At 35.4% G+C, this 13,399-nt stretch overlaps 1 protein-coding gene across 2 annotated transcripts in view; it reads right to left on the reverse strand.

Annotated features, from left to right (window-relative positions):
* Window positions 1–12,877, reverse strand: part of LOC131787433 (spectrin beta chain, non-erythrocytic 1) — a 33,575-nt gene extending 20,698 nt beyond the window's left edge. The window contains exons 1-13 of one of the 2 annotated variants that reach the window (XM_059104542.2): window positions 12,628–12,877; window positions 7,217–7,346; window positions 5,309–5,460; window positions 4,638–4,718; window positions 4,433–4,525; window positions 3,727–3,815; window positions 3,332–3,412; window positions 2,822–2,937; window positions 2,326–2,438; window positions 1,569–1,756; window positions 845–962; window positions 294–358; window positions 22–64 (exon numbers count right to left, since the gene is read on the reverse strand). In XM_059104542.2, the coding sequence (XP_058960525.2) occupies window positions 22–64; window positions 294–358; window positions 845–962; window positions 1,569–1,756; window positions 2,326–2,438; window positions 2,822–2,937; window positions 3,332–3,412; window positions 3,727–3,815; window positions 4,433–4,525; window positions 4,638–4,718; window positions 5,309–5,460; window positions 7,217–7,346; window positions 12,628–12,747 (1,389 nt within the window). In that variant the 5' untranslated portion in view covers window positions 12,748–12,877. Of the gene's footprint in view, window positions 1–21; window positions 65–293; window positions 359–844; window positions 963–1,568; window positions 1,757–2,325; window positions 2,439–2,821; window positions 2,938–3,331; window positions 3,413–3,726; window positions 3,816–4,432; window positions 4,526–4,637; window positions 4,719–5,308; window positions 5,461–7,216; window positions 7,347–7,694; window positions 7,833–12,627 lie in introns of those variants that run through there. The other variant, XM_066159923.1, reaches the window with a different exon arrangement.
* Between the last annotated feature and the right edge of the window lie 522 nt (window positions 12,878–13,399).

A 13,399-nucleotide genomic window follows, 5' to 3' on the forward strand; every position in this document is an offset into this window, starting at 1 on the left:
GGAAGATTTGTTATTGCTCACCTTTCTGTCAAACTTAGCAGCAAGCATCTCTAGTCTTTCTTGCCTATGAAAAGAAGGGAAATGAGATTTAAGAGAGAGCTACAGGGATTTGAAATTGTGAGAGTAAAAAACATCACATAATAAACAGAAAATAAGACTGCCGAAAAGATCTTATATACACAAGCATGTACATTTATATTAGAATGTGTAATTAAAAGTCAGAGGAATACATCAATCCTTTGCAGGCCCATTTCAAAGATCCTGTGATTATTTACAGCTCTGACAATGCATACCTCATGAGTTCTTCTCTCAGAGCCAGTTCCCTTTCATGTTCAGCTCTTTCAAGTGCTTCCCACGCCTGAGTAAAGGCAATTGAAATATATCATGATATGATTTTCATAACAGCTGCTTTCTTACTCTTTTATGTTTTAAGTCACTTTGCTGAAGCGACCTAACGGTTTCTGTATCATAAAAAATTAGCATAAACTTTTATGCTTAAAATCTATATTTTGTGAAAATTTGCTGCATCTACAACCATCCCCTCTCTCTTGATTTCACTCACAATCACTTAAACATTTAACTCTCAAAATCTGATTGTTAATTTTCTTGTCTAGTTGCAATACACTCCCTAGTAAATTAGTGACAAGAATTTGATGTTAGATCAGGATAACAACTTATACTTAATAAGTTTGAGTATTCTCATTACCAGTCTCCTGGATAATGTATGGATATTATAGGGAGAACTTACATGTTAATCACGTCTGGGAGCTACAGGATTAAAACTAGTTTCCTCTGCATCCAATGTTTGGTCTTGTCATGCAATACATGTGCAGGAAACACATACCTTGTTGATATCACTCAGTGCCTTGTTCTCAGGAGGAGTGTACATCTTTTGGTGATTGGCACGCAGTTTGCTTGTCAGAATAAACAACTGTACTTCAAGGTTTCCTTTCTCAACAAACCTGATGGTTGTAATAGTCAAAAGAACAATTCAAAACAATAAAGAGCCAAGAGATATAGGGGAATTGATAACTTCTGTACATGCATCTTAAAAAAAAATTTTAAACTCCAAATTGGTTTACTCACAAAGCAATTTCAGGACTAGAAAGAATTCTTCAAGTCTCAAGTCTCAGTGGCTCTCTCACCTTAAAGGTTTCCATTCAGGAGGTTTATGAGGGAGGGATGGCTAAATACACAAACTAATAGAGAGCAAATTCTAATTTCCTCTCAACTATACATTTCTTTGGATGAAAAAAATCATTTCACTTAAAACTGATTTTGACCTTAAAACACAAGTTTTTGACAGAAAGGTTACCTAAAGTTAATAAATACTCCAGTAAAATCCCTTTGCATTGCATGATTACATACTGAATTACTACTTTTGCCAGTGTTTCTATTGTCACAGTTTTTTTCAAAGGATTAAACATAAAAAGAGGGCAGGAAACTTGAAACTCAAAATCAAGGAGGGCTCTTTATTGGAGAGGTTGAAGGCCTGTTAGATGCAGTTTCCTCAGTCAATTTATCTCAAACAAAATGAAACAATTATCAATAATACACTTTTCTCTAACCTGGGTGGCTTTTCCTGAGTTCTGTACTGATTAAACTCTAACATCTCTTGCTGAACTCCAACAAGAGTGTTGGCAAACTTCCTGTCTGAGAGCTTCACAATGGTGATCTGGATCCACTCAAGAAGATCTGTTGCCAGCTTCTCATATTCGATGATCAGTTCATGGTTTTCCTTGATGCGCTCAATTACCTGAGGTGCAATAAAATTTTTTTGTAAAAAAAAATTGATTCTTTAAATTGCCTACATCATCCCATTCAATGTGAGGAGGGGGATTCACATACATATACACTACAACACAAGTAGCAGTTATTGTTTACTCTTTAACTCCCAAGATCTCATTAGTAATTCTCCTTACTTTCTGCCATATAGTTCTTGATGTTAGTTTTGAGAATTTGGTTTTGGATCAACTAATAATCCCCTAATTAATCGTTTTCTTTAATCTCATCACTTGTCTGCTTGATATTGTCTTGATATTGTAAGGAGAAATTCTGTACTGGTCACACATGGGAGTTAAAGGGTTAATTTAAAGTTACTATAAGTCACACACATTTACATCATTACTTCTTTTTTACCATAGCCAAGATTATCTTCATGTACTGGGAAATTAATCTCATAGAACCAAGGTCCAAGATTACTGGCTGATAAGCTTTGATTCCAATTTCTATTTCATGAGTGTTGCACACATCCAATATTCAGTATCCATTTGATATTTAGTATTATTTGAAAACTGCAAGTACAGTTGGAGTTACTTGACTTACCTTGCCAATTCGGCTGCCACTAACTTCCACTGTCTTCATCTTGGCAAAGTAATGATAATAAGCTGCCACATAGGTGATGACTGACTTCTCATCAGGGAAATCAACATTGACATCTGAAAGAGCAATGTTTGCAAATTACAGTAAGCATCATGCTGTCACATAATCACAAATTTTTTGTCATGCTGAAGTCGAGTTACTTTTTTCTTTAATATGTACATCTTTGCCTATCTATGTTTGTTTGCTTTTTCACGAGTTTGTTCATATTTTCTTTGTTATTAACATGTTGTTTGTTTTTTTCATTATTTGTTTTTTATTTTCTTTTTTCTTTCTTACTTACTTGCCTATTGCATGTCTAGATGAACATATAAATACATGATTAGCCACGATTCACTGTCTCTTGTTTGGAAGAGGGAAAAAAACACATTTCTGAGGAATCATAGCCTTATCAAACTTGGGCATCATTACAAAGAAAAAAACAATCAAACTTTCAACAAACCTTCTGCTTCTAACAGCTGTGGTATTTCAAGCTGTGTCTCTGCCACTTCAAAAGCCAGGTTCAAATTTTTCTCTGGCTCACTCTTTGTTAGTTTTTCATATTCAATAAGATCAGGCCTAACAACAAAAGTATGGAAGATATGTAAGTCATTGTAACTTGAACAAAATTGAGATGAAAGCTTCATCATTACTCCAACCCTTAAACGCTTCTTTGCCACCAAATACCATGGATATTACTAGATTATAAACACATCTTTCAAATGAGAGTTGCAGGGTACACTGCCACATATCTTATCAAGGCCAGCTGAGAAAACGTTAAAAAAAAAAAAAGTTTACCAGCAAGCATTTTCATTTAAGGAGACAGAAAATTGCTACTACAACAAAGAAAAACCTTGAAGTTAAACTTTAAGCTTCATGTTATTAAAAGTTTCTGTTTTGGAAACATCTAGAAATGTACACATCACCTCCATCTTATGTGTACTTCTCTGAACGAAAATTTCATTCATTTTACCTGTGTCTGTGAATAAGCGCATTGAAAGCTAATCCATCTCGCCAGCTTGTGGTAAAGTTGGACACAGTGACATTGCGATACCTGTAACATGAAAATGAAACTTCTATCAGAACCAGAAACAAAATCTATTCACTTTTGAAAGGAAATTGGCCATTTTATAGTTGTTTACTTAGTTGCCAAGTCTTGGATGTGGAGCAAGACTGAAGGTGACCATGTTGTGATAGAGACCAGTATCTAGTTAGCATGATATCAAAGTAATTTACATTTGAAAAGCAGCAACGTTTATATCATAACAAGGTCACCCTTAACCTCAGTCTTGTTCAAAGGCGTGGCAACCAAGCAGGCAACTGTAAACTCTTGAACCTGACAAAGAATGAATAGTGCAACTAACTAACCCAACAGTCTTTGACTGACACCACAATAACAGGGCATCTTTAGCAGATCTCTTTTCTTTTGTTTCACCTTCAATGGTAATATCTTGAATCTAAAAACAAAATACATTATTGTTATCACCATCAAACATGTATATCCTTTCTAATCTGACAACCACATTATTGCAAATCTTAATTCATCTGTGGCTGGAACAGACTTTCCCCTGATAAAAATTACATGTATTAAATATGTTTGACCCAATGCATAAACCATCTTTTATACATTAATGCGTAAAATGCAACCAAGTCTTCTTTATGAATGAAAGAAAGAGGTGACTTCATAATGATTTATAAAACAAGCAAATGATCAAATTGTTAACATGAGGATCCTAGGCAGAAGAATTTGACTGGAGTGTATATGGTTTTTCTTGGAAATATTTTGACAGAATTGCTCCTTCATCAGTTACACAGCATAAAACTTGTAACCACTCAGTCAGAGCTGCCTTCTAATTCAAGTATGGTTCTGTAAATGTTCTTCTAGGATGATTTAACAAGATAAAAGAAGCGGCAAGGATTCTTTTTAACTCTGGCCCAACTGCAGCTCACAAGGTTTAGCAACCAAGTTTAAAAACTAGGGTGACTGGTTCATTAACTACTTTCATTCTTTACTCTCCTTTCCCCTACAGGCCAGAGAGTGTACACAAAAATAGAACAAAGAGCATCTTCGCACCTGGAATCTGAGGATTATTGTCCAAATCAGACCCAGTGTAATCTTGTTGTTTCCATCAACAATGTCATGTGCACCAATGTTTTCCAGATGGACCTGAAAGGAAAATTTGTCACTGTCATTGGAAACTAAGGTTTACTCCAATAAATAATTAATTCATACAAACTTCAATACTTTGATTATAGACTAATTAAAAATACCAGCTTACCTTCTGTTGTTTCAAGAATGTTAAAGCTTTGTCAACATTTTCAAGCATGTGAATTCGCATTCTTCCCTTGGATGGTTTGGGCTGAGGACAAGACAAATTAAAATGTATGTTAATATACAACTTCAGTTACATCATAGGTGTATCAGCCATAAAATCCATTCTTTACTCCTCTAGATCAGCAAAATGCTCAACTCTGGTGATTTGCTATACAAAAATCGTGTTACAGTAACTATCAATCCATGAGTTTACACAATGTTCAATTCTTTAGTTTCTCCATAAGTTCCTTGACAAATGACAGTCCAGTTACTGGTTCCTTAGCTGTATACAAGCAAAATATGAACAAAGCAAAAGAAAACACTCAGCACCAAGGTTTGACCTAAACTGGAATGAACCTCAGTAAAATGACCTGATCTAAAATGCTTGGATAGACTGGTCTGCTTACACAGGATAGCCAATATCAGAAACTAGCATGTACAATAGGCATAGGAATATATTTCCAAATAACCTTTTTCAAAAAAATTGATTGAGGGGGTAGGAAGTAATCCTTGTTATTAAATTTCAAAATGAAGTCTTTCCAACAATTAGTATTTAGCCATTCTCACTTTCAGAAAATCTTGATTGTGTCAATTGACATGCAATCACTTTATTTCCTCAAGTCTATGCAGCCTTACCAACTTTTCTCCAGAAAGAATTTCAAGAAGAAGAATTAACTTCTTTCCTTCTTTAAGATCATGATAAAGGTCATTAACCCTGGCACCAACTCTCTGAAGATGTGAGTTGATCCATTTTGTAAATGTCTTTTTCTGAACCTTTTCTCTTTCATCTGCAAATACAAATTGACAATTTAAAAAAATTAAACAACACAGTGACATGATTGACTACCAGTATTGACGCTCTTGAACTTACTGTAATTCTATGTTCTTACTTCATAATCAAAATCATCCCTCCTTAGCAAATAAATTTCTTTCCAAATAAGTCCAATGAATTTGATGTAACATTTTACATATACCCAAAAGAGACCTTATAGCTGATAAGTTTTCTTTTCCATCTTCTGTCCTCTCAATAATTAAATAAGAATGTTATGTAAGGTTACCTATTAATTACATCTAAGAGTGAATATTAGGTTAATAAAAAAAATTGAAGAATTTTAACTGCATTACATCTATCCCAAACTGCCAATCTAATACAAGTGTCTCTGTTTTAATTGCATCAAAAAGCAAAAGTTGTTCTCAAAATATTAAAAAAGAGAAACATTTTATCACAGCAAACACCAATTTTGAGTTAAACAAAAGTAAAAACTGTTCAAAAATAATTGAAATTTACAGACAAATAACATTGTTTACAATATGTAAAAGCATGGACGTTGCGCATTCAGACCACATAGAGTCACTAACAATTAAAATTCAAATCATCCTCGACCTCTCTTTGAAATAATCGCATTTGCTGCAAGCTGAGTTCTGATAACAACAGAAATACAGAATTCTTTGGCATCAGTTCAAAACCTAAAATGACGTCGTTACTATTTCGAGTTTTTGTTTTCCTAATCATGCAGATATCTTTTTAATAAAGCCGCTTTGGAAATCAACTAGTTAAGTAATTACCAAAATCTTTGACAAGAAATCGGTCACGCAAAGGCGATGCAATCCAATGAACATTTCTCCAAATTGAAATGCAAGCTCATATTAGCAAAAAATAACATCAACAACAAAACAAATTAAATTAGTGGCAATCTGATTTGAGGTTTCAAAATATTGTATCAGTATTTAGTATTTCACGGGAATATGAAGACAATACTACACCTCTTTACTTACGTTCCTTTTACGACGATCGCGATCACAGGTATTTCACGAATTCAAGTGGCATAAAAACGAAGAGCTCATCTACAAATTACTAGTAGACAATCGTGTCATTGTCACAATTTCCTTTTAATTCAAACGTTATTGAAATACCAATTTGGCTGCTTCCTCGAAAATCACGCAACACCTCACCCACACCACGCCTATGAAATTCTACTTTAAATATTCACAACTGCATTTTGCTACCCCCTTTTTCGATCATGTGTCTATTTCGATCAGTTGACGTTCCGTCTGGATAAAAATAAAACGGCTGAAATGCGATTAGGAGCAAATTGATCCCTGACGAATAGAAATTAACGGTGTTGTCTCAATCAACCATCTTTTGTCCGCTCACACAGCGGTGAGCATTCGATTGCTCGAGGCAAGACACCAAGACTAAATAAAATTCCCGCACGCACCTCTGCGTAATAACATCTTACTTTTAATCATCGAAATATAAGTTTGTGGCATTACTGATTTACTAAAAGTTTTAGATGCATCGTAAGGTCAGAACTGTTAACAATCGAGCAAAAAACCTTCCTAGTTGCAAAATGATCATTACTATTCATAACGCGAGGATTATAAATAATTTACAATGCAAGGTCGGTTGAGGTTTTATTAAAGATTCAGTTCACATGCAGGTACATATGCTTATCATAAGTAAATGTGCGTTCAATTTTAAAGTGCTCAAATCATTTGGCGTTCATGGCAGACAACAAAAGAACTCAATTCAAATGTACGAACCTGCTAGCACTTTGATTCGAGATCGTTCGAACAGCCGCGCGGAGCTTTGTTGTTCCATCCACTGATCTTCCTCTGAGTCACGATAGTCCGTTGATACCTCTCCCATCGTTCCCATCGATTGAATAAAGGCCTGAAATTTGAATAACAGTCAACAGTGCTTCGATTTCTCGTAAACGGAGAAGATGCAATAAACTGAAGAGTGTCAGGGGAATCTGTAAAAGTCATTGAACTTCGCGATCGGGGTAAACACACTCTCTCCTCTCATTAAACATAAAACACTTTAACAAAGAATTTACACTGCCTGTTCCTGTCTTCGAAAGCGCTAATATTATGCTCTTTCCCTACAGTCTAGTTAGCAAATGAACTCTTTCTACAGATGTAATTCAAGTCCAAATCACGAGAGGAAATAAAGCATATGAGCAAGTACAGGAAATATTTCACGTCTTTTCCGATCGGGCCTGGAAGCAAAAAGGAATACCTCTCAACCAGAAGATGCTTTCACATCGTCCAGAAATATATCGATGGGAAAGCAACCCGTTATGAATTTTGAAAAGGACAAACTCCTAATGTGCATAACTGAATTCCACGCGACACCTTTTACACGCTCCCCGCCCTGTCCGAACAAGCTGGAACCAATCAAAAAACGGCTAATAAATACACCAGCCAATAGAATTGCTTTTTATAGCTCGTGAGTCACGGGCTCATCTCGCGCGTATACATTAAGCCCGGGAAATGCAAATCGTGACAGCAGAGGTTAGAAATTTACACGAAAACAAAAATCTCTTTGCGATAAGAGACACATTTTCTGCATTTTACAACATCGGTTAGAGCAAGAACTTTCAGAGAACTAATTAAATCCACGCCAAAGGCATTAGATGCGAAAATTACTCGCCTTAATTGCTCGAATGGGTCTAAAAGCAGACCGCAATGACCTTTTAACCTCCAAAAATTATCTACGTTAGCATTTCATCAAAGATTGTTTGTAAAGCATATTTCCTCATGTTTGGATACACTTAGTGCTGTCACAGATAAAGATACTGCAATTATTGATGTGTCGCTGAAACTATATGTTAAGCCAAGAAGGAGATACAAAAATTTCAAGCTTGTTTGATTTGGTAGAACCGATCTGGGGAAACAACTCTCTGTTATTATTTCACTTTTTTAAATGAAGCCACAGATTTGATCGTATTAGATTTGAGGCAAATCTTACTCTGGCTATAGAACAGGAATTTTAGTTTAAAAAAAAAAATATGTAAGCCCTCTAACCCTCAGCTAAACATTGTCAATTTAACTGACACACAAAGAGAAGATGTGAATTAAGACTAAAGCCCACAAAATACATTATGGGCACTATCAAATTGACTGCTGTAGAATCAGACTAATCAGAAAAAATACAACAAGGGTAAATATGACAAGAAGCAACTAAGAATCCAGGGTTATTAACCCTTTAACTCTTGTGAGTGACCAAGACTGAATTTCTCCTTACTATATCTATACAATATCATGCAGACAAGTGATGAGAATAAAGAAAAATATCAATTATGGGGTTACTAGTTGATCCAATAACAAATTCTCCAAACTAACATAATGAGAATTGTTTGGCAGATAGTTAGGAGAATTACCAATGAGATCTTGGGAGTTTAAAGGGTTAAATGTAACCAGCCTCTAACTGGATTAGTCATTGTGTTGCATCAGATTCGCTGAGAAGGGCACAAATTATTAGGAACAGTCACAGAGTGCTGAAATCAATGCAAAATGTGATTTCTGGTTTTCTTGTAATGACACGACACTTAAACATCAGGCTGCAGTTGCCTAAAGGGTGGATAAAGTTATCTGCTGGATATCTAGCACAGTATATTTCATTGACACTTATATGCTGTGTAGTGATTTATCGTTTGGATGGTGTGATTCACCTTTTGAACAACCAGGCCCTGGTCATTTTGCGATGGCCAATTGAGGGCAATCAGAAATTAAATCTATTTTCTATAAACATTTTGGAATTTACTGGATAGCTCTCTTTGCACTTAAGCCACAGCTCATCTTTGCCATTGCCTCAAAGATATACTGGGTATCATTCCTTCTTCAGTTGCAGTTAAGTTCATATTATCATTTGATATTTCAGTGGCAATCTTTACACAAGAATTTTAAATATTGTCTTCCAAATGTATAATCAGCAAAGAATTGAAATGGTTTTGCAAAAGTCTGAATGAACATCAACATATTACTAGACCACTGAAGAAAAGCTACATTACCTAGGTAAGGCTCTTGATAAATTTCAAATGGAAAATTTTCATCTTCTTTGCTTTTTCAAGGACATTTTCATATACATTTTTTTCTAATTCAGCAATTGATTATGCTTCTCTGTCTGAAGTAGTTAGGGCTTATTTTAAGCTCTACTGACCTTCCCTTTAATTTCAAAATGCCTCTTTAAAGAAACTTTCTGTGGGTGAAATGTGAAGTAAGCCCAAAGGATAAAGTTGTAAGTAACATATCAAGGTATTTCCTGTAACTGAATCAATACAACTTTTGGGTCAATTTTTTTTTCATTTAATTTTTCACAGGTGAGGGCCACATGTTCCATTTAACATGTCTACAGTATACACAAACTTGACCTTGTTGGAGAGAGATAAACTTCCATGACAAATTTTACCCAGTTATTTCAACCAAATGGTTTACTTGTTACGTGTTCTCAAAGGTTAAGTAAGAAAGAAAAATGAAAGTATTCTTCAGGAATCAGTTAATATGTTATCTGCAATAAAACACAGTATTTGGTTGATAAAGTGGTCAAGTCCAGTTTAGAGTTTTGAATTCCATCATTGATTCTAGATAGCAGTCTAAAGAACAGTGAGCTATTATTTTTAAACAATTTAGAGTGACCAGTCTCTAATTTCTCCTTACAATATCACCTCTGAATCTTACATTATGGTCATAAGAATGATCACCAACTTAAGAAGCTCTTGATTGTTAAACAAATTTTCCCTGCTGGCACCATAGGACATGTATTTAAAAAAAGCATGGGGAGGTTAGGGTGTAACCTTGTTTTAAAATAAAGCATGTGGCAGTCTTTTTAATAAATTGAAAGCTGGTGCAAGTTTTAAGTTCAGGAAAGAGTAAGGAAACAAATTCTTTAGTGCAAGAAAATCTTGCAAACTAAAAAACTTTAACCTATTTAAGCTTAAGTATTTTTTTTCATATTATATCAAGTGCTTCTGGGATACATATTTGAGTAAAAATATGTACCCGTTAGCAACTTCACAAACATGTTATTACTGAATATAAATATAAATGTAATGAAAAAAGAGGTATTGTCATAAGTCCTGATGAAAAACTGGAATTGATTTAAATCCTCCCTGCATCTTTTTTCTCAATTAAGACAGAGAGTGCATGTAGTGAAAGTAACCAGTCTTGTCACCAGCTATTTGACATAAATGGTATTAATTGAAATTACTCCTTTCAAATTGGTTAATCTTGTCAGCATACAGGAACCCTTTGACCTTAAGTAAATTGCTTTTGATGAAACATCGTGGTGTCAAAAATAATTTTAAATAGGAATAGATGTTAGGCAGTAAGGAAAGTTCATCTTTTTTAAACTCATACAGACATACTGAAAATAAATTTTTCTATTGCTGTATTTGATTATCTTCACAGGTATACGTCATGAGTTTAATGGAGTACACTAAGGGTAACCTTCAAGCTAACATCAACCAAATAAATTCCTGATACATGGGTTATATCTTGTCTTTTACGCTCAATATTGAAAGCTTGTGTCTTACGTGTTGCTCAGTAAAAACTTCCTACTCCAAAGTGTTACAAATTTTATCCAAACATAAGAAGTTTGCGAAAGTCATCAGGAATATTCAGTCATCTCTTCTGATGAACTCATTTACTGGATTTCAATCGTTGGTAATAACATAGCAAGACCCCAAAATGGCTAATCGATCGTTACAAGCAAATTACTAGACAAGGAGTAACCTCCAGAAATCCAGTGAATTTAAACTGCACAGGACAAAATATCCGCCTCGATCACGCACTGTAAGTAATATTCATCGATTCAACAATGCTTCACACAAAATTAAAATACTCCTTTAGTATCCAACCATCAAAGAAACTGTTTTAAATTCCGTTTGAAATAGTAGCGAGCACAGAGAAGAAACACCAAGAACCCGACAAAATGTCTCTTAATCGTATCTTTTGTCGACGGAAATCAGCCGCATGCGTCGCCAACGGTATTGAATCTTGATTTTCACTGAAAATTCATAATACGTATTTTTCAACAGCACTGACAAAAATCGGAATCAAAGCTTCGATTCGAAGCAAACGTTTACTTTCAATCAGCCGAAACCTGATAGCTCAATGTAAACAGTGACTGTTGAATCGGTGTTGTCTATTTCAGAAATCAGCAACAATGAGACATACCACAGAAAGCAATGAATGGGCGGGTGAGCGTGGAAATTTGCATCGCTAGTGTTTGTATTGATTATTTTCCAGCAAAAATCGATCGCAGAGATAAAAATTTAAATGCGACAGCCTTTTATTAGAGTGGAACGTGTTTTACAAGCGTGCAACACTGTTCAGTGGTTGCGATCATAGTAACGTGGCTAACCCTGACAAAGAGCGTGTTTTTTAAACGAAAGGCTTTCGTGTCTCTCCTCTGCAAAATAGTTTGCAAATGGCCTCGATCTTCAGAAATATCACATGGCACATGTAAGCAGTCTATGAAATGAGAGACTCTCATAAAACTCCAATTACAGTAGTACAGAGTTCGTTTAACAAAGATTCTCGAAATACCAACATGTACAGCAACATTCAAAATTATAGAGCTTTCTAGGTCTACCTCGATCGATCTGTACTTTTCTTATCCAAATTACTACGATCAACTGCGATCGATATCAAGGTCTCGGTAGTACCCACTGTTAATGTGGGTTACAAATAGGGTGAAATTACAAGGAATTTAACGAAAAACTGTCATTGGAACGTTCGCTGACATAAGCATTACTTCAAACTGAAAACACATGCTAGGCACAAAGAAGCAAGCCGCCAGGCGGTTAGATGCAACATTGACTTTAAAACAATTCTAATTCAGGTCTCAATTTTCCCGACTTGGATAAATTACCCCTTACCTAGGATTCGCGTTTCTTATCGATTGTCATTCAATAGATTTTCCTTTACCCAAACGTGTTGTATTCGAAGAAGTGATCGTTCGATTTCCACGTTTTCTGTAGAGCTCCCCTAAAGGCTTCTCGTCACGCACGAATACTAGTGACATTTCAAACATTTGAAGCTTCCCTACTTCAGAAAATCCATATCGATTGGAGCTTAATACAGCCCTTGGGCAAAAGAATAACTCGGTGTTTGTGATGTGGTTTGGAGACGGTCCGATCTATGAAAAAATATATATACTCTATGCTTACCTTCATAACGTCTGCATCTCGCTCTTCCATCTTTGTCGAGAGTGGTTCGAGTCGATGGCGACTCACTTCGAGCAGATCGGTGCTTGCCGCATCAAGCGGATGTTTCACATCGACAGACATGGTTCAAACGCTTTGATCGACCGCAAAATTCCCTGAAATTTATCAAATACGCGGGCGAAACAAGCAAGGTAAGAATCGAATCTACGATCAAAAGCAGTGAGAGACGCCCTAAAAACTGGGCCGGACTCGCTCGCTTGATATTCAATATTCCTGCATAAATTATAGAGTCCATTTACTGAATTCTCTAAGGACCAATCAGCGATCGATAATGGTCACGTAAAAAAACTGATCGTTCGTCCAGAACATTCATTCGTTCTCTACCAATCACACGCAAGAATCTCAAAACGCGGGACAGAAATTGTTACAGGGAATTATTTTTCCTTCGGCATAGATAAAGTAATGGGAGTTTTCTTGTTCAGCATAATAACAACATACTTTTTTCCTCCTCTGCATACTGACTATAATTATCAACGAAGAACTATAATCTATATAAACCCTGCGATTTTCATCTTAGTCATAAAAAAGTATTTCTTGGAATTTTGACACTACCAGTATTTTGAGACACCATACTTCAGTCCATTCAAAAACTGTTTCCGTGAGATAAAATTAAAATATGGACACAATCGTTTCTAATCTTCTCGAGCAATTTGCCGTAACAAACGCTCTCTCTCCCCCCCTCCCATTTCTTAGATACTCTTAATATAGCAGTTTT

The sequence above is a fragment of the Pocillopora verrucosa genome, chromosome 13 (assembly GCF_036669915.1).
Source record: "Pocillopora verrucosa isolate sample1 chromosome 13, ASM3666991v2, whole genome shotgun sequence".
Taxonomy (NCBI): domain Eukaryota; kingdom Metazoa; phylum Cnidaria; class Anthozoa; order Scleractinia; family Pocilloporidae; genus Pocillopora; species Pocillopora verrucosa.